Source organism: Entelurus aequoreus, linkage group LG22, assembly GCF_033978785.1.
Source record: "Entelurus aequoreus isolate RoL-2023_Sb linkage group LG22, RoL_Eaeq_v1.1, whole genome shotgun sequence".
In the NCBI taxonomy this organism is placed as follows: domain Eukaryota; kingdom Metazoa; phylum Chordata; class Actinopteri; order Syngnathiformes; family Syngnathidae; genus Entelurus; species Entelurus aequoreus.
Window position 1 is genome coordinate 6,359,123 of NC_084752.1, and position 22,683 is coordinate 6,381,805.

Sequence of the window (22,683 nt, forward strand, 5' to 3'; positions counted from 1 at the left end):
ATTATTGTATTCCGTTTATATTTTTATCTAACACAATTTCCCAACTCATATGGAAACGGGGTTTGTACTTCACACACTCTTTATTAACCAGTAGAATTATAGCTTTTATTGTTAGTTTTAAAGTCCAAATACCTCCATATTGTACTTCACCACCCTCTTTATTAACCAGTACAAATGTAGTTTTTTGCCATTCTTCCTCTCCAAGATGTTATTACTTGTATGCACTTTGTGTGTGTGTGTGTGTGTGTGTGTGTGTGTGTGTGAGTGTATTTTGACACACTCGACATCATGCGCCAAGCTCTGTAGTCACCGCTGCAAAGCGGCCCTCGGATCAAAGAGCGGTACCGGCACTTTTCAAAGGCAGTATAGAACCGATTTCAATCAATTATGGATTTATTTTAGGAGCAAAGTGAGAATGAAAGGGTTGTAATCCAAATTTGCACGTGTGCTACTGTGTTTTTTCCTAGTATCACAATCTATTTTTAGTCGCAAATGGGAATAATTGGTCGCACTGTACACGTTCAGTTTTCTGCCTTGTTTTCCTCCATTTTGGTATGGGCCAAAAATGTTCATTTTGGAGGATCCCTAATACATTCAGTGTTTTCATTATTTCACATTTAGGATTTGTTTTCAATAAAGAGAAGCAGTAACAGAAATGGATTGCTTGTACTTACCCGATAGTTTCATGAGCAGGTCAGTGGCTGTCTTGGTGGTGATGTCTGGGCTGAAAAGGGAGGCTGTGGTTGGACCACTCGGGCTCGACCGGACCCCGCCGCCCACGCCGGGCAGATCCAAGGAGTTTGCGCTGCTGCCAGGACGCTCTCTGCAGATGCTGAAGGGCGAGAGCACCGACAGGTCTCTCTCCAGCGGCTCCTCCTTGATGTGGACGTGATTGGACGAGGCCTCGCTCGGCGGAGACGACTGTTGCCGGATGTCGGCGTGCTGCGGGGACACCTGGGTCCCCCTGGTGTCCATGGAGACGCTGTCGCCCTCGCCCTCCGTGTCGGTAGTGAGCTCCTCTTTCACCTTGATGTCAGTGCGGGGAAAGTGCTGGTGGCAGCGCATGTGAAGCTTCAGGCTGAAGTGGCGGGAGGAGGTAAAGGGGCAGAGTTCGCACTGAAACGTCTCGCCCCGGTCTTGGTGCTGATGTACCTGGAGAGGTAGGGAGAGCCAAAGTCCCAAATTAGAACAATCAGAGTTATTATGACTGGCTTGTAGGATACAGGGAACATCATATACCAAGAAAACAAGATCATAGACTACACATGCATTTATTCAGTAGGCCTGTAACTACAAACATACGCCTACGTGTCAACAACTACATCAAGCTACTACTTTTTGTTTACTATTCATAAAAAACAATACTTTTCTTCAGGCCTGCGTTGTCAGGCATGTGATTTGACCTCAATGAAAAAGACTGAAAACATTTCCGGGGGTCTGGGGGACGAAGGCCCCCAGCCTGGTTTTTCACCAATTTAACATGCTAAAATGAACAAAGACAGCCCCATTTGAAGAAAATATTTTAGTGTTTAAAGACATGAAAACATCATTAATAGAACATACATAAGCCAATGATCCTAATGAATCACTGTATATGGTTCAGTCCCAACAGTATTTAGTCACTAATATTTACATCTTGTGTTCATTTCACATCCACAGGTGTCACATTGATCAGTGATATTATCTACAGTTTATTTACAGTATTGCCACATTACTTCAGTTCACTTCACACATTAGCTTTCTCGGAGAGCCCTAACATGAGCCTTCCTTGCAAATTTCTGAGCAGCCTGCATTTTCCTTTTGGTCTCTGCTTTTGTAGCTTCTTTTTTGGATTATTGGATAAATATAACAAAATACCAAATGTAAACATTTCATTCTTTTCGCCAAAATAGGATATAAATTTATGAAAATAATTAAACATGTTTAGTATTGTTTACTCATATTTGAAAATAGGAAATAATAATAATGTGAGGACACTGACATATTGCATGAAACAAGTGTGAAAATATTTACCTTCAAGATTGTTACACCACTGACAATAGTTTCAACAGACTACATAAGAACTTAATATTACAAAATAGTATTATATGCAAATTTATTTCAAATAAATTGTTAACTGGATGAAATAATGCGACTCTTTGAATTTCTGTAATTTCATAATATATTTTCACGTGGCTTTTTATTTTTAGAAAAACCCATTTATATTTCGCAAAGCAATAATTGGTTAATATTTAAAACAAACATGCGTATTTCGCAAGCAAATATTTTGTAGCTTACCTCATTATTAACAACCCTGTCTGCAACTGAAGTGGCTTGTGAGTGGATCTTTCCCCTCGATGTCACTTTCGGTTGACATCCAAAAGTACCAGCTAGTGAAAAGTTAGTTTTCCTTGCTTCAAGTTGTTTCATATGTTTTTGGCGTTTCGCATGTACTTCCAAAGCCTTGAAACCTCGTGATCCATAGTCAATATTATCATGACACCACATGCACAAAACCTTTCCGGGACGACCGATTTTCCGAATAAAATCACCGAACAAAGTCGTAACTTTCTTCTTCCCTACAGTATCAGTAATTTCCCTTTCCATCCAGTCCTATCGAAACTTATTTTTGACATGTTTATCAATTTATTTTACTCGTAAAGCGTCCTTTCTCTCGAGAACCGACATCGTTTACATATGGAAAATGGCGGTATGATGACGTTATTAACGTCATCATTCATAACAGATGTCCTGATTGGTCACAAGGAACATATCGACCAATCAACTACGGCGTAATATAAACTACGTCTCGAATCTTGATTTAGGGTCGGGAAAAAAAACGGAAAAACGGAAGATAATTGAAATGACATGAATGTTTGTGCCACTGCTTAATAACTGTTTCATAAATACACTTTTGCTAAATTGACTTAGTTGTGATTTCCCTCTCTGCATGAAAGTTTAAAATGAGCATATATTAATGCAGTATGAAGAAGAATGCTTTAATGTAGACACATAGAATCATCATACTGCTGTGATTATATGCATCAAGTGTTCATTCAAGGCTAAAGCAAAATATGGAGATGTATATCGTGTATCGTGACATGGCCTACAAATATCGAGATATTAATAAAAGGCCATATCGCCCAGCCCTAATTCTATCATAACCTTTGAACAAACATCGTGCTTGCTGACGTTCTTCATGTTCAGCAGACAATGTGGTCTCCCACAAGCCAACTTTGATCCAACAAAAGACATTTCTCGCAGTTTGTCTTTTACTTTTGGAAATGGAATGGGAATGTCACCCTAAGCACACCTAAGAACAGAGCTGGACAAATATTTTGACTCGGGGGCCACATTGAGAGACAAAATGTGTCTGGGGGGGGGCCAATGTGTATGTGTATATAAATTACATGTACACATTTAGCTGTAAAAATCTACTGTACAGTATGTGTGTTTGGCTCCCTTTTTTTTTTAGGAACTCTAATACCAAAAGTCACAATTTCCGATAGAACAGTGTGCCGTGAGATACAGTCTGGTGTGCCGTGGGAGATTATGTAATTTCACCCTATTTGGGGTAAAAATATTTTTTGCAAGCAAGTAATTATAGTCTGCAAATAATGTGCCGTTGTTGAGTGTCGGTGCTGTCTAGAGCTCGGCAGAGTAACCGTGTATTACTCTTCCATATCAGTAGGTGGCAGCCGGTAACTAATTGCTTTGTAGATGTCGGGAACACGTGGTGTGAGACGACGAGGGTTTGTCGTCGTATCTACTGCTTGAACCAAAAATAAACAAAAGGCGAGTGCCCTAAGAAAAGGCATTGAAGCTTAGGGAAGGCGTTGCAGAACGAAACTAAAACCTAACTCGCTACAGAGTAAACAAAAACAGAATGCTGGACGACAGCAAAGACTTACTGTGGAGCCAAGACGGCGTCCACAAAGTACATCCGAACATGACATGACAATCAAACTAAACTAATCAATAGGGCTGTGAATCTTTGGGTGTCCCACGATTCGATTCAATATCGATTCTTGGGGTCACGATTCGATTCAAAATAGATTTTTTTTTTTCAATTCAACACGATTTTTTTTCCCGATTCAAAAGGATTCTCTATTCATTCAATACATAGATTTCAGCAGGATCTACCCCAGTCTGCTGACATGCAAGCAGAGTAGTAGATTTTTGTAAAAAGCTTTTATAATTGTTAAGGACAATGTTTTATCAACTGATTGGAATAATGTAAATTTGTTTTAACTATTAAATGAACCAAAAATATGACTTATTTTATCTTTGTGAAAATATTGGACACAGTGTGTTGTCAAGTTTATGAGATGCGATGCAAGTGTAAGCCACTCTGACACTATTGTTCTTTTTTATAAATGTCTAATGATAATGTCAATGAGGGATTTTTAATCACTGCTATGTTGAAATTGTAACTAATATTGATACTGTTGTTGATAATATTCATTTTTGTTTCACTACTTTTGGTTTGTTCGGTCTCCTCTCAATTTTAGTCTGTCCTTTGCCTCTATTTCTTTGTTTTTCAACTGTGCTTGTTTTTAAAGGGCTTTATAAATAAAGTTGGTATGGTATGGTATTGCAGTTTTGAGTGTTGCTGGGTCGGGTTTGGTTTTGGAATTGGATTGCATTGTTATGGTATTGCTGTGTATAGTTTTGTTGGATTGATTAATTTAAAAAAAATAAAAAATAAATGTTTTAAATAAATAAATACAAATAAAAAAAAATATTTTTTAAAAATGAGAATCGATTCTGAATCGCACAATGTGAGAATCGCGATTCGAATTTGAATCGATTTTTTCCCACACCCCTACTAATCAATCAAACTAAAACCTAACTGGCTACAAAGTAAAAAAAAACAGAATGCTGGACGACAGCAAAGACTTACTATCGGCAGTCCGATATAATTGGATATCTCTAATTTTCGTATTTTATAAATAAAGTAAATAGTCCCCTTTTGGCTGAATAAACAAAGCACCTTCCATAAAATGTAAATGAACTTAAACATCATTTAGGCTCCTACAATGGTATTTGTTTCTTGCCAGTAGAAAAGCATCGAGCGAGTCGAGCTGTTTAGCTGCGAAGGCCACATTTTTTCCTTCTAAATGTTTTTATTAAAGTCGGAGTCATTTCACTGCCCATGACATCATTTAAGGCCTGAAATAAAATGTTTCATCAAACAAAACCGAGCCTCTTACCTTCATGTGGGACTTGAGATTGTCTTTGCGAGCGCAGCGAAAGGGACACAGGGGACACTGATGGCTTTTCAAGCCGGTGTGGATGACCATGTGTCTCTTCCAGTAGCTCTTGCGCTTGATGACCAGGCCGCAGACGGGACACTGGAAGGGCTTGCCACCGTCCTCCGGGGAGCCTTAATGGGGGACAGCGATCATGAGTGACATTTACAAGGTAAAACCAATTAACGCATTTCTCAAGCTCGACGTGAGCGTTTTATGTACTGTACTGTGTTGCCCCTGTAAGGAAATGAAGCCTTTTCAGTATGCACAGGTCTGCAGTAAACCTTTAGACGCCAAACGCTGAAGACCCCGGCGGCAAATGCCAGCTGGAAGACGGCGGCAAAAACTCTTAGCGTCTCGATTATTGTTGTTGGCTTTATATCCAGCATCCATTACCGCTTAATTGGTCTTATTAGAAAGAAGCATGATTGCATTACGGATTCTACACCATCACCATGGCTTCTTGAGTATTCCGGTGGTGTTCCTCACAAAAACATCTGGTAATCAGTGTTTGGTGGAACGCCTGCGCTCAGCCATTCATTGACCCGGAGGTGTAAAACCTGGAGACGGCCTATTTGCGACAATAAACCCGCCATCTGCATCCCGACCTCTCAGAACACACAATGCAGGGGAATCATTCTGCTCCCTCCGAATGCAACATACAAACACGTTAGTTTTATTTGCCGACGTGTTTTAGGAGGAGAGTGCAGACGGAGACGACGCTGACGTCATGTAACAATAACAGATACAATATTGCTGATTAAAAAAAAATAAAAAAATAAAAGCCTCTTTATGGGCTTCAGCAGACAGCGGGGCAATGTGTTGCTCTCGAGTTGCATTGTGCCTTAACAGCTTCTTTCCAAGGTATCCGGCACAATATATCACATGGCAGCGTACAAGCTATTAAAACACTCTGCTGAGAGTATTACGCAGGCTAAAACACAACTTAGGAAATTTAAAGAATTAAATCAACACCTACGGGGCACGGTGAAAATAACAGTATTTATTGCAAGGCTTTTTGCACAGGGTCACATTTGAGTGTTAAGGGCCTTTCTATTTGGCTCCATTTATCCGAGGCCATCATTTTCAATTGCATTGCTTGAAAATACACATGCAAATCAGCGAATGTTTCATGTGTAGATTTATGGCTCCAAATGTAAAATTAAATGCCTCCAGATTGCTAAATTGCTTGCATTTGTTACTAGGGAGGGGCGCTGAATTTGGCACTTTTGTAAGTACCGACAAATTCCGGTTGTGCTAGCACATACTGATTAAGGGGTGTAACAATAAACGGAATGAATGATTACTGCAATAAAACTCCCGACGGTTAGCATTATTTAGGGGTGTAACCAGTGTTGGGTTAGTTACTGAAAACCAGCAACTAGTTACAATTACTAGTTACTTTATTTCAAAAGTAACTCAGTTACTAACTCAGTTACTTACACCAAAAAGTAATGCGTTACTGTGAAAAGTAACTATTTAGTTACTTCTCCCCCCCCCCCTTTTTTAAGGCTCCCATTAATGCCCTTTTAGCCTTCATTTCAGTACTCTTATTGTACTGGAGAATAATACAATTCAACTTGACATGCATTTCCATCACTGAACTCAGAAAGCAATGTGGTCTACATACAACACACAAACAATGTGCTCTACATACAACACACAATGTGGTCTACATACAACACACAAACAATGTGGTCTACATACAACACACAAACAATGTGGTCTACATACAACACACAATGTGGTCTACATACAACACACAAACAATGTGGTCTACATAAAACACACAAACAATGTGGTCTACATACAACACACAAACAATGTGGTCTACATACAACACACAAACAATGTGGTCTACATACAACACACAAACAATGTGGTCTACATACAACACACAATGTGGTCTGCATACAACACACAAACAATGTGGTCTGCATACAACACACAAACAATGTGGTCTACATACAACACACAAACAATGTGGTCTACATACAACACACAAACAATGTGCTCTACATACAACACACAAACAATGTGGTCTACATACAACACACAAACAATGTGGTCTACATACAACACACAAACAATGTGGTCTACATACAACACACAAACAATGTGCTCTACATACAACACACAAACAATGTGCTCTACATACAACACACAAACAAAGTGGTCTACATACAACACACAAACAAAGTGGTCTACATACAACACACAAACAATGTGGTCTACATACAACACACAAACAATGTGGTCTACCATACAACACACAAACAATGTGGTCTACATACAACACACAAACAATGTGGTCTACATACAACACACAAACAATGTGGTCTACATACAACACACAAACAATGTGGTCTACATACAACACACAAACAATGTGGTCTGCATACAACACACAAACAATGTGGTCTGCATACAACACACAAACAATGTGGTCTACATACAACACACAAACAATGTGGTCTACATACAACACACAAACAATGTGGTCTACATACAACACACAAACAATGTGGTCTACATACAACACACAATGTGGTCTACATACAACACACAAACAATGTGGTCTACATACAACACACAAACAATGTGGTCTACATACAACACACAAACAATGTGGTCTACATACAACACACAAACAATGTGGTCTACATACAACACACAAACAATGTGGTCTACATACAACACACAAACAATGTGGTCTACATACAACACACAAACAATGTGGTCTACACACAACACACAAACAATGTGCTCTACATACAACACACAAACAATGTGCTCTACATACAACACACAAACAATGTGCTCTACATACAACACACAAACAATGTGGTTTACATACAACACACAAACAATGTGCTCTACATACAACACACAAACAATGTGATCTACATACAACACACAAACAATGTGGTCTACATACAACACACAAACAATGTGGTCTACATACAACACACAAACAATGTGGTCTACATACAACACACAAACAATGTGGTCTACATACAACACACAAACAATGTGGTCTACATACAACACACAAACAATGTGGTCTACATACAACACACAAACAATGTGGTCTACATACAACACACAAACAATGTGCTCTACATACAACACACAAACAATGTGATCTACATACAACACACAAACAATGTGGTCTACATACAACACACAAACAATGTGGTCTACATACAACACACAAACAATGTGGTCTACATACAACACACAAACAATGTGGTCTACATACAACACACAAACAATGTGGTCTACATACAACACACAAACAATGTGGTCTACATACAACACACAAACAATGTGGTCTACATACAACACACAAAGACAAAGATATGTTTCAAAGGGCCAATTTATTTCAGGCCAGAAAAAATTGACAAAACTATTTTAAATAGCTGCAACATAATGGCACTTTAACTTTAACTCTAAGTAGATAGGATCTTTGATCCAAGACACAACTTACATTTAACTAAAATTTTATTTTCTTTGTGCTCGACAAAAGAAAAGTATTGAGAATGTCTCCATGTTAAAAAACTCGACTTCTGGCTTCGCCATGATGTCTTGTTAGTTGTTATGAGAGTAGCGTATGTCTGTGTATGTGTGTGTGGCCCTTTAAGATATGACAGCATGTGGGTGAGTGACGTCAGTGAGTGAGTGGGCGAGAGAGGTGAGGGAGTGGCGACAGTGAGTGCGTGTAGATGCTCTAGCTTGGTGGATGGCTGCGTGCAATAAAGTCACAAAGTTGCAACAAACCGCCGGGCTCGTCATTCACCCTCAGCTGTAAAGACCCTCTTCCGGGTAAAGTGAAGGTTGTTAGACCCGAAGTACGGCTCTGGAGGCGTGCTTTCTGTGGGTGGGGGAAAGCACGCCTCTTCTTTTCCACCGGAGCGCTCCAATAAAACACACTCAGATCTTCAGTTTCTAGCCGATACTACATACAAATAACGTAAAATAACGCAGTAACGCATCCTGCAGTAACGGTAACTGAGTTACTGCATATAAAAAAATAACGCGTTAGATTACTAATTACCGCCGAAACTAACGGCGTTACAGTAACGTGTTACTTAGTAACGCGTTAGTCCCAACACTAGGTGTAACGTACACAAAAATTTCGGTTCGGTACGTTTCTCGGTTTAGAGGTCACGGTTCGGTTCATTTTCGGTACAGTAAGAAAATAAAGTATTAATTTTTTGGTTATTTCTTTACCAAATTTGTAAACAATGGCATAACATACATATACACACAGGGTCCATTGCCAGGGTTAATGTGGTCAACATATATAAAATAAAAATGGTTTCTTAACAAAACCTTTCTACATATAAAGTGCTTTTTTTGATTGATTGATTGATTGAGACTTTTATTAGTAGATTGCACAGTACAGTACATATTCCGTACAATTGACCCCTAAATGGTAACACCCCAATAAGTTTTTCAACTTGTTTAAGTCGGGGTCCACGTTAATCAACATTAAACTGCCTCAAGTTGTTGCTCGGATTAAATAAAATGACAAAACTTTTCTTCTACATATAAAAAGTGCAACATTAAACAGTTTTATGTCAACTCAGCCTCAGATTAACTTTTCTTCCCCCCCAGCCTGGCTAACTTGGCAGTAAGAGGATATATGGGCTCATTGTTCTTCCACCATAGAAGTGGGTCAAAATCTAGTTCCTAATGCAATATGGTCTTAAATCTGCTGCTATAAAAACATTTGTTATTGCTTTAGCCCTGCCTGACTCGCCGAGGAGAGGCTGCTTGAATGCGGTGGGAGCTGTTTGCTCATCTTTATCTTTGTTGAAGCGATGTTCACTTGGGGGTGGTGACGTTTCAAATGGGTTAGCACAGACCTGGGCAAATTAAGGCCCGGGGGCCACATGCGGCCCGTTAAGCTTTTTAATCTGGCCAGCCGGACATTCCCAAATCATTTTTTTAGATCTTTAAGATGGAAAGTGTAGCTGCCATTATGATGTGCAGTCATGTTTTGAAATGACCGTAAGTCTTGAACTATACTAAGTATTTCAATGGTTGGAATCTGTGCTTTTGCATGATATTTTAGTGACTAGTGTCCCGGTGCCAATAATATTTCGATACTTTTCGATACTTTTCTAAATAAAGGGGACCGGGAAAAAATTGCATTATTGGCTTTATTTTAACAAAAAAGCTTAGGGTGTGGCGGTATGGTACCGAATATGATTCATTAGTGTCACGGTACTATACTAATACCCGTATACCGTACAACCCTACTAGTGACTATGGTAATCTACGTCACAGCAGCTCAGACGAGGCACCAATCAGTGTGGGTGGGGAGCGTTTCCAGAGCCTGAAATGCGAGTGTCAGGGACAGATGCAGAAGGAGATTTTTTACAAGAAAGTTCTAAAGCTTAGTGATGTATCAGATATATCAGATTATAGGTGTTTTTTTTACCCTTCGCGTTCATATTTTGCTGTGTTTGTTGCATTTGGCTTGATTGTAAAATATGTCGATTGACGTTTATATGTTCTCAATATTCAGGGTTTTATCGTTCATAGAAAGATAAAAAATTCCATTCCGTTTTTAAGGCGGTATGTCATAAATTTTTTAGCATCCAATCAGACTTTATTGTGAGGTGTTATATTAGTTTTCCTAAAAATAGATATACCGGCCTCCAGACACATTTTTTTTTCAAAATTTGGCCCCCGAGTCAAAATAATTGCCCAGGCCTGGGTGAGCATGTTAGACGTGTTGTCAGAAGCAGCTGCTGAACAATGTCGGCAAACCTCCGTCCTCCATTGTTGTATCGCTCAGCCAAAGTGTTCCCAAACGGGAGATCTTAACGAGGCAGGAGGGTCTTCCAGCTCTGGCTTTGACATGTTGTCCTAGACCGGTCGCTGCTAGCATGCCGTGTGTTGTGCCTCGGTGTGCATTGTTTACACAACGTGCGGTACGCTACTTAATATGTCCGTGCGGAAACTCGTTCGGTACACCTCCGAACCGAATCGAAACCCCCGTACTGAAACGATTCAATACAAATACACGTACCGTTACACCCTTAGGTGTAACAATAAACGGAATGAATGATTACTGCAATAAAACTCCCGACGGTTAGTATTACAGTTTATTATAGAATGATCTAAAAACCGTGATCAATAACTGCACTTTGATAAACTTACGGCCTGGCTAGCGCCAGCTCGCTAGCTTACATGCTAACACAAAAACAAGATACATTAACATATTTCCTCATTACCAAACGACATACCCAAATCTAAATTCATACAATTCTCTGAGTAACTAAGATATTCAATTGTGCACATTGAACCTACAATACAGTATGTGCTCTCTTATAACATCGTGATTGTTCTATACTAGGAATTAGGAGTGTCTCAATACCAATATTTTGGTCCCAAATATATTTTGATGTATTTTGATATTTTTCTATATAAAGGGGACCACAAAAAATGGCATTATTGGCTTAATTTTAACAAAAAATCTTAGGGTACATAAAACATGTTTCTTATTGCAATTTAGTCCTTAAATAAAATAGTGAACATACTACACATCTTGTCTTTTAGTAGTAAGTAAACAAACAAAGGCTCCTAATTAGTCTGCTGACGTATGCAGTAACATATTGTGTCATTTATCTACCTATTATTTTGTCTACATTATGAGGGACAAACTGTAAAAATGAATTATTAATCTACTTGTTCATATACTGTTAATATCTGCTTACTTTCTCTTTCAACATGTTCTATCTACACTTCTGTTAAAATGTAATAATCACTTATTCTTCTCGTTTAGATACTTTAATTTAGTTTTGGATGATACCACAAATGTAGGTATCGATCCGATACCAAGTAGTTACAGGATCATACATTGGTCATAATTTAAGTCCTCATGTGTCCATGGACGTATTTACTGAGTTTATAAACATAATATGAATTTTAAAAAAATGAAAAATGATTTTGTGACGATAAAACATATCGATGTAATCATAACAGTATCTGATTACTGCTTTGCACACTCTTGGCATTCTCTCCATGAGCTTCAAGAGGTAGTCACCTGCAATGGTTTTCACTTCACAGGCGTGCTTGAAGCTCATGGAGAGAATGCCAAGAGTGTGCAAAGCAGTAATGAAAGCAAAGGGTGGCTATTTTGAAGAAACTAGAATATAAAACATGTTTTCAGTTATTTCACCTTTTTTTGTTAAGTACATAACTCCACATGTGTTCATTCATAGTTTTGATGTGACAATCTACAATGTAAATAGTCATGAAAAAAAGAAAACACATTGAAAGAGAAGGTGTGTCCAAACTTTTGGCCTGTATTGTACATTGTGTTCAAACTTTTACTAAAATATGCACTTTTGTCGAGGCTGCAACTCCATATTCATGTATTCATATTTACATTCTATTGTACAAACTTTTTGATTCACAAACCCCGTTGAAGAACCAATTAAATGTGTAAGTCAAGGTTCCGCTGTATTCTCATAATTCTACATCTGCATAGGTTTGGTCCAGTGTTTTTCTACCTTTTTTTGAGTCAAGGCGCATTTTTTTCGTAGAAAAAATGCGGAGGCACACCACCAGCAGAAATCATTAAAAAAATTAAACTCAGTTGACAGTAAAAAGTCGTTGTCGCAATTGTTGGATATGACTTTAAAGCATAACCAAGCATGCATCAATATAGCTCTTGTCTCAAAGTAGGTGTACTGTCACCACCTGTCACATCACGCCCTGACTTATTTGGAGTTTTTTGCTGTTTTCCTGTGTGTAGTGTTTTAGTTCTTGTCTTGCGCTCCTATTTTGGTGGCTTTTTCTCTTTTTTTGGTATTTTCCTGTAGCAGTTTCATGTCTTCCTTTGATCGCTAATCCCTGCATCTACTTTGTTTTAGCAAGCAAGAATATTTCAGTTGTTGCTATCCTTCTTGGTGGGGACATTGTCGATTGTCATGTCACGTTCGGATGTACATTGTGGATGCCGTCTTTGCTCCACAGTAAGTCTTTGCTGTCGTCCAGCATTCTCTTTTTGTTTACTTTGTAGCCAGTTCAGTTTTAGTTTCGTTCTGCATAGCCTTCCCTAAGCTTCAATGCCTTTTCTTAAGGGCACTCACCTTTTGTTTATTTTTGGTTTAAGCATTAGACACCTTTTTACCTGCACACTGCCTCCCACTGTCGCCTACATATTGTGATCACATCAAACCATCGTCGTCGACATCTACAAAGCAATTAGCTACTAGCTTCCACCTACTGATATTAGGGGTGTAATGGTACGTGTATTTGTATTGAACTGTTTCGGTACGGGGCTTCCGGTTCGGTTCGGAGGTGTACTGAACTTGTTTCCACACGGACATATTAAGTAGCGTAACGCATGTTGTGTAAACAATGCACACCGAGGCACAACACACGGCATGCTAGGAGCTAACGGGCTAGGATAGACTGACCATACGTCCTCTTTTCACCGGACATGTCCTCTTTTGCGGAGCTGTCAGGGCGGAGTTTCTTAAATGCCTCAAATGTCCGGCATTTTGAGTTAGGGTTGCGTGTATTTTCAATGTACGTTCAGGGTTAAGAAGGGGTTAAAAACAAAACAAATTGTGCGTGCAGCAGCATTGGTGAGGGAGGGACAGAGACAGAGAGAGAAAGAGAGAGTTATGATAAACGCGCATGCGTCGCCAGGCTCTGCTTTTTATCCATAGATTTATCACATTTAATTTTTTATTATCTATAGCAGGGGTGTCAAAAGTGTGCCCCGGAGGCCATTTGCGGCCCACAGCTAATGTTTTAAAGGCCCACGGCACATTCTAAAAATACTATTAAACTAAACTAAACAAAAACATAACAAAAGTGAAATAAAAAAGCTTAAAGGTGAAATGTAATTTAGAAAAAGTTGCAATGTTGACTAATAAAACAAAGCTGTTTTTTTTTTCTTTCAAACTGTCATTGCTCAAAACATAATATTTAATCAAAATCAATGTTATTATGAATTATTGACCTATCCAAGGTTCCCATTACTTCACATCAAATATTCCACTAAGAAAAATATTTTTGGTGGAAGATTCTGCAAATTTGGTAAATAAATAACCCAAAAATGTACATTTTGTTGTTTTCTTACTGTACCGAAACCGAGGTACGTACCGAACCGAAATTTTTGTGTACCGTTACACCCCTAACTGATATGGTATGGTATTACACGGTTACTCTGCCGAGCTGTAGACAGCACCGACACTCAACGGCGGCACACTATTTGCAGATTATAATTACTGGTTTGCAAAAAATATTTTTAACCCAAATAGGTGAAACTGCATAATCTCCCACGGCACACCAGACTGTATCTCACGGCACACTAGTGCAAACAATAAAAATACGGTGTAGATTGCGCCACTCCATAAGGAAATGACCACTGATGCCAAATGGGCTCCACGGTGGGAGCAGTGAGGGACGACAATAAAAAAACAAGACACGGCAGTCAATAATCAAGGTCACATTTTTCAGTCTGGCAACCAAACAAACTACCTGCATTTTTTTTTTTTTTATAGCGCAGCTCGACCTTGACGGGTTACAGCAGACCCCCCACCCCCTCCCTCCCACACGGCCTCATCTCTCCCTTTTAGCATGCAGATCACACAATATTACATCGGCCGCCTCATCTGTCTGAAGTCAATTCCGTCCCGCCATTTTAGATTTGGTGGGGTTGTGACACCATCCCTCAAAAGTGCCCATCAATCTCTTTGAAAACATTCCCTTCTCCCTAAAGGCTACTTAGTGAGAGGCTGCACTCCCTGCAGGACAGAGGAGATGTGTGTTTGGGCTACATGTCCACATCCCAGTGGATGCACACACATCTGTGTCCAGTCAGTGGAAAGGATGACGTGCTTGGCCTGAGGTCTGCCCTGCTGATCAGCCTGCCGAGGGCTCTGGTTAGTGGAGGCTGAAGCCAGGAAGAAGCGAGGGCTCCCCCGCTGTGTTGAGCGCACACCCGCTTTTTTTTTCTTCTTCTTGTTGGCAGCATTCCCCACGCAAACGAGCTGGACTTGGGAAGGCGACGAGGGCTTGGTCAGGACCCCCCTCCCGCTGAGCTCGTACAATCATTTCTGAGACTTGAAGGCCAGCCAGTGCGGCTTTCTCTTCGCTTAAATTGACTTGCTGCTTCATCTCAAGTCGGTGAGGTGAGAGCAACGGCATTCAAAACCCAAGAAAACATTCTGGATTCACAACGCTGACTCAGTAGCAGGCTGTTATATTATTTTCCTGACAAATACCCCACATGGTGGTGGTGCAGTTAATAAAGTCCAACCCCTGTAAGTCAGACTGACTGACAAAAACATTCTGGATTCACAACGCTGACTCAGTAGCAGGCTGTTATATTATTTTCCTGACAAATACCCCACATGGTGGTGGTGCAGTTAATAAAGTCCAACCCCTGTAAGTCAGACTGACTGACAAAAACATTCTGGATTCAAATATTACACAGTATAATAATACTATATATATATATATTACAGTTGATCTGTCATTTCATTTCTGGCACAGATTCGGTGACCACAGATGAGACGCTAGCTGTCCAAAGTCGGGACCCAGGGTGGACCACTCATCTGTGCATCAGTTGGGGACTTCTCTGCGCTGCTGACCTGTCCTATATATATATATATATATATATATATATATATATATATATATATATATATATATATATATATATATATATATATATATATATATATATATATATATATATATTAGGGCTGCAACAACTAATCGATTAAAATCGTTTATTAAAATAGTTGCCGATTAATTTAGTCATCGATTCGTTGGAATCTATGCTATGCGCAGTTTTTTTAATTAATTTTTTTATTTTTTTTTATGAATTTTTTTTATTTTACTAAACCTTTATTTATGAACTGCAACATTTACAAACAGCTGAGAGACAATAATCAAAATAAGTATGGTGCCAATATGCTGTTTTTTTTCCAATAAAATACTGGATAGGATAGAAATGTAGTTTGTCTCTTTTATCCGATTATTAATCGAAGTAATAATCGACAGATTAATCGATTATCAAATTAATCGTTAGTTGCAGCCCTAATATATATACACCTATATATACATATATATATATATATATATATACACATATATATATATATACATATATATATATATACATACATACATATATATATATATACACCTATATATACATATATATATATATATATATATATATATATATATATATATATATATATATATATATATATATATATATATATATATATATATATATATATATATATATATATATATACCTATATATACATATATATACACTAGGGCTGCAACTAACGATTGATTTGATAATCGATTAATATGTCGATTATTACTTCGATTAATCGATTAATAATCGGATAAAAGAGACAAACTGCATTTCTATCCTATCCAGTATTTTATTGAGAAAAAAAACAGCATACTGGCACCATACTTATTTTGATTATTGTTTCTCAGCTGTTTGTACATGTTGCAGTTTATAAATAAAGGTTTATTTAAAAAAAATAAATATATATATATATATATTTAAAAAAAAACTCATGCTATGCATGCGCATAGCATAGATCCAACAAATCGATGACTAAATTAATTGGCAACTATTTTAATAATCGATTTTAATCGATTAGTTGTTGCAGCCCTAATACACACACACACACACACACACACACACACACACACACACACACACACACACACACACACACACACACACACACACACACACACACACACACACACACACACACACACACACACACACACACACACACACACACACACACACACACACACACGCTTTTCTACCTTCAAGGTACTCAAAGCGCTTTGACACTATTTCCACATTCACACACTGATGGCGGCCACGACCCATCAGGAGCAAGGGTGAAGTGTCTTGCTCAAGGACACAACGGACGTGACGAGGTTGGTAGAAGCTGGGGATCGAACCAGAAACCCTCAGGTTGCTGGCACGGCCACTCTCCCAACCACGCCACGCCGTCCCCATATATACATATATATATACAGGTATGTGTGTGTTTATATACATACATATACTGTATATATATCTAGGATCAATGACTGTTTCAATAGTAGCCAAAGTGGCAAAGTGACAATGACAAGTACAAAACATTTGCTCTACATAAACGGAGATCAATAAACATGAACATATTTTTGTGCCAGGACTGTAATTCTATGTAACTTTTAAACTAGTGTTAACTAAGCAGCATTGACACTTTCCCGTCGCCTCACTCCTTCCTGCGTGATTTGCTAGCACAGCTCTGCACTGACTGTAAAGTTAGACAGAAGAAAACAGAATGTTTATAAAATGTTAAAAATCTAATAAAAGTTCCATTGATGCACCCTGGAAGAAAGATGGTTATTTAGACAAGACCCTCGCTTCATGTGCTTTCTACCACTGCTTTGGGCAATGTTTTGATTTGGCTTCCTGGTTTTAAAAACATCTTGACACACCCTATCTTGTCTCTGATTGGCCCTAACCTTAGCCAATCATGCCTCTTCATTGTAACACCAAGCAATCATCATGGATTTTGTCATAGGAAAACCAACCAACTGGAGGAACAAGCAGTAATGGATGGATGGACTTACAGTGCACGAGTGAAGTTTGTCACTACAATGCCAACAAATTACCTCCATTTTATCTAAAGTGCTTTGAGGTGAAATTGGTCGCCTCTCATGGCTGATCTTTGCACCGTGTAACAATAGACGCCACCTTCCAGGTTTACGTGCGGCCATAACAAAGAGTGTGATTCATCCTATGATATTTGTATTGAACTGTTTCGGTACGGGGGTTCCGGTTCGGTTCGAAGGGTGTATTGAACGAGTTTCCACACGAACATATTAAGTAGCCGCCTCCGCTTCCTTCTGCCTCTGTCAGTACTGAACACAGCACCCAGCATTGTCCCACCCACACAACCATCTGATTGGTTACAAACAGAGCGGTAACAGCCAATCAGCAGTGCATATTCAGAGCGGTAACAGCCAATCAGCAGTGCGTATACAGCGCGCATGTAGTCAGTGCTTAGCGTTTAGCAGGTAAGCATCAGGCAGCGGACTCTCCCCAAATGATAATAAACACCTCCCAGTCAACTACTAGTAACATCACTATGAGCCCGTTGACCTTCTAGAAATATAAACGGCAGCTCAGCTTGCTCGAAGTCCTGGCTTGAGGTGAAGGCTAATTCGCTTTTAGCGTAACGTTGGCTCATTTTGCGGAGTGTGTGTGTGTGTATATGTGTGTGTGCGTGTGTGTTACGGACAGCAAAACCCTGTCTGTCTGTTATTTCACTTTACCTTTTTCTGTGTTGAAGCAGCAAAAAAGGACATTATGTTAAATGAAGAGTTTCTGTCTCTGATAGTTGATATAATAATGTAAGTGCATCATTAAACCTACATGAACTCCATGGTGTGCAGGGATGAATAGTCTCTCCTATTGCTATTTTACCATTTTTCCAGCTATAGTTACATTAATCATTATTAATGGAACAGCCTAGTTTTGAATGGCAGGGTCCCTGCTATCACATGTTGATAAAAATATAACATTTACATAATAACAATCAACTACAGGCTTCCCAAACGCTGTAATAAATTAAGCATGATGAGTTGACTTGAAACTGTTTAATGTTGCACTTTTTATATGTAGAAGAAAAGTTTTGTCATTTTATTTAATCTGAGCAACAACTTGAGGCAGTTTAATGTTGATTAACGTGGGCAGAATTATTATAGTGTTCCCAATGTTAAAAGGATAAAGCCATTGTTTACAAATTTGGTAAATAAATAACCCAAAAATGTATATTTTGTTGTTTTCTTACTGTACCGAAAGTGAACCGAACCGTGACCTCTAAAATGTTTGTGTACCGTTACACCCCTATATGATAATAACACTCTTTAATTAATGGCACAGTTTTGATTGGTACATCCTTCATACTCATGCACATATTTTTCAGGGACATTACCTGCTTGACTGTTGGGCTTGCCTTTTCCTTTCGGCGTGGAGGGCAACAATAACTCCAGGCCGTGGGTGGGCGTGGTTGGTGTGCTGGCCTTCTGGTTCTTGTCCAGAATGGGCTTTATGTCCTCTTGGAGGACCACGGAGGCCGCCAGCGGGGACCCCTCCTTCTTCTCGGCCAGCATGTTCCCCGCCGCCCGGGCTGCCACCTCTTTGAGCAAGGCAGCGGAGGAGGTCATCGACACGAGCGAGAGGAAGGAGCTCGCCGAGTTCTGGTGGTCGGCGGGCGCGGCGGACGTGGACGAGGCGTGGCTCCGCTCGCTGACTTTCTTGGAAAGCGCTGCTAAGGTGGAGCTGGCCGACTGCGGGCTGAACGGAGAGTTGAAGGCATCGAAGCGCACCACGTCGTCTCCTCGGCCGCCTGCCCCGGCCGCTCCTCCCAGGGCCGACACCGCGGACAAGGCGGAGGTGGAGGACGTGGTGGTGGCGGAGGAGGACACGGCGTTCTTGTCTTGAAGTACCGCGTTCGCCGCCGCTTTTAACTTCTGTATGGCTGAGTCAGGGGACAGGCTGGAACCGCAGGGCCACTTGTCTGCAACGCCCGCCCATACGAAGCCACCGCCGTTGCTTGGGGTGACAGAGTTAAAGTGGTCAAGCGGCTCTTGTTTAATGTTGCTGACTGAGGGCGCCGACGGGGCTGGCGAGGCCGCGCCGCTGTTGTTGTTGGCCAATTTACGAGCAAGAGCACTTAACTGCTGAGAGTGGTGGGAAGACGGGGACAGAGGCAAGGGCGACGCAAGCCCTATCGGAGGGGAGTCGCCACCTGCGACACCCCTGGACGACCGACCCAGAAGGTCCCCCGTGTCCAGTTTCAGCGACCCGGCCTCCAGTAGGCGCCGCAGGTTGCTGCTGAGCGGTTTCCCCAGAGCGCGGGACGCCGCCTCGCCGTACAGCGACGACACCACGGACGAGACCGTGTCCTGAGGAGAGAAGGCGCCTCCGGCCAGTCCGAGCAGCTCCAAGGAGGCACGGTTGACCGGAGTGGAACTCTCGCCTCCGCAGTCGTCATGGCTGACTCCGTCGGGGGACGACCCTCTCTGCAGGAAGAGCTCGTCCTGGGTGTCGCCGTAGGATGAAGACTCTGAGCGCGTGTCGGAAGCATTCCCAAACCAGCCTTCCTCCTCCACAGCGCCGCTGTCAGGCCCTCCTTCGTCATTGCTGTCCAAATCTAGAGACAGAGAGGTAGATTATTATTATTATAGAGGTTTATTTGAAATAGGGACGGATACAAAAACAGACATCTGAAACAGTTATCACAGTGTTTGTAGCCAAAGCTAATTTACAACACTTGTCCCCAACAACAACAACAACACAGATCCAACATCATTAAAATAGGAAAATAAAAAATAGAATGAGTCGATAATAATGATAATAGTAATAATACAGACAAAGTGCAAACTAGATAAAAGCCAATAATAATAATAACACAGACAAAGTGCAAACTAGATAAAAGCCAATAATAATAATAACACAGACAAAGTGCAGACTAGATAAAAACCAATTAGTAAAAATGAGTAAAAACTAAACATGGGAACACGATTGTTGCTCAACTAGCCATAATTGTGTTTGTTTTTTGAAAGTGACAAGTGCAGGTATATTTTCAAAGTACCATAGTTGTGGTCCTTTTATTGAAAAGGCAGTCTGGGCAAAAGATGTTCTACGGAATGGAACACAACAGTTGCCTTTTGACATTGCTCGGGTGGTAGATCTGGTATCACTTTGCAGTCTTGTAATCGCCCTAGATGTTACAACTAATGTCAAGTCAAACTGCACAAAACTGGATCTAGTGTGAAGAAAATGGTAAGAATCTAGGCAGGCTTGAGTGGTCTGAAGCTGAGTAGCAGGCAAAGTTCTGCTTGGCTCAGCAGTTAACTCTTAATTAGGCCCTTTTCCTGCCACATTATTTACCCAGGTAAATAATGTTCCCCCTGTGTTCCCACCAAAAACTACCCGGGTAGATTTAGTTCTTCAGGAACTAGTTTTCGTTCCTAGTAGCAAGGTGGGACTTTCCAAAGGTTCCAGGAACCCAAGAGCGGGTGGGCTGTTCTGTTGACCGCTAATTGGTTAAACACAGTTGGGTGGTGTTCCTAAAACTTTGGTAGTCTAAGTTTCAGCTGCCATTACGATGCGTTTATTTAAACTCGTGTGCAGTTTAGTGCAAACGTCACTTTAATACGCAAAGATACGAGAAGAGGATAAACTCTTTTAAATGTATTTATATATACCGTATTTTTCGGAGTATAAGTCGCTCCGGAGTATAAGTCGCTCCGGAGTATAAGTCGCACCGGCCTAAAATGCACAATAAAGAAGGAAAAAAACATATATAAGTCGCACTGGAGTATAAATCGCATTTTTTGGGGAAATTTAATTGATAAAAGCCAACACCAAGAATAGACATTTGAAAGGCAATTTAAAATAAATTAAGAATAGTGAACAACAGGCTGAATAAGTGTACGTTATATGAGGCATAAATAACCAACTGAGAAGGTGCCTGGTATGTTAACGTAACATATTATGGTAAGAGTCATTCAAATAACTATAACATATAGAACATGCTATACGTTTACCAAACAATCTGTCACTCCTAATCGTTAAATCCCATGAAATCTTATACGTCTAGTCTCTTACGTGAATGAGCTAAATAATATTTGATATTTTACACTAATGTGTTCATAATTTCACACATAAGTCGCTCCTGAGTATAAGTCGCACCCCAGGCCAAACTATGGAAAAACTGCGACTTATAGTCCGAAAAATACGGTATATATATATATATATATACAGTACAGTTTGGACACACCTTCTCATTCAATGCGTTTTCTTTATTTTCATGACTATTTACATTGTAGATTGTCACATCAAAACTAGGAATGAACACATGTGGAGTTATGTACTTAACAAAAAAAGGTGAAATAACTGAAAACATGTTTTATATTCTAGTTTCTTCAAAATAGCCACCCTTTGCTATGATTACTCTTGGCATTCTCTCGATGAGCTTCAAGAGGTAGTCACCTGAAATGGTTTTTCCACTTCACAGGTGTGCCTTATCTGGTTTGATTAGTGGAATGTCTTGCTTTATCAATGGGGTTGGGACCATCAGTTGTGTTGTGAATGAGAAGGTGTGTCCAAACGTTTGGCCTGTACTGTATATAAAGTATTCAGACGGACAGATTGTTAAGTGGCGACTCCAACCAGGACCATGACCTCTTAGTTTGAAGAGAAATGTGAGATAAAGGACGAGTGGAACGAAGATTAGATCACATCAAATGTTCACTATTTACTTTGTTGTACTGTATGTGAGATAAACACTGACATGTATTCTTTATATATTGTTAATAGCCTGAATGTTAATGTAAAATCCGGTGCACTTAAGTTTTTAAC

General features: G+C 39.9%; 1 protein-coding gene across 1 annotated transcript in view; it reads right to left on the bottom strand.

The window, feature by feature from the left end:
• Positions 1-22,683, bottom strand: part of LOC133639872 (zinc finger protein 827-like) — a 233,438-nt gene that overhangs the window by 114,407 nt on the left and 96,348 nt on the right. The window contains exons 2-4 of the mRNA XM_062033537.1: positions 19,250-20,470; positions 5,193-5,365; positions 675-1,152 (exon numbers count right to left, since the gene is read on the bottom strand). Of these exons, the coding sequence (XP_061889521.1) occupies positions 675-1,152; positions 5,193-5,365; positions 19,250-20,470 (1,872 nt within the window). The remainder of the gene's footprint in view (positions 1-674; positions 1,153-5,192; positions 5,366-19,249; positions 20,471-22,683) is intronic.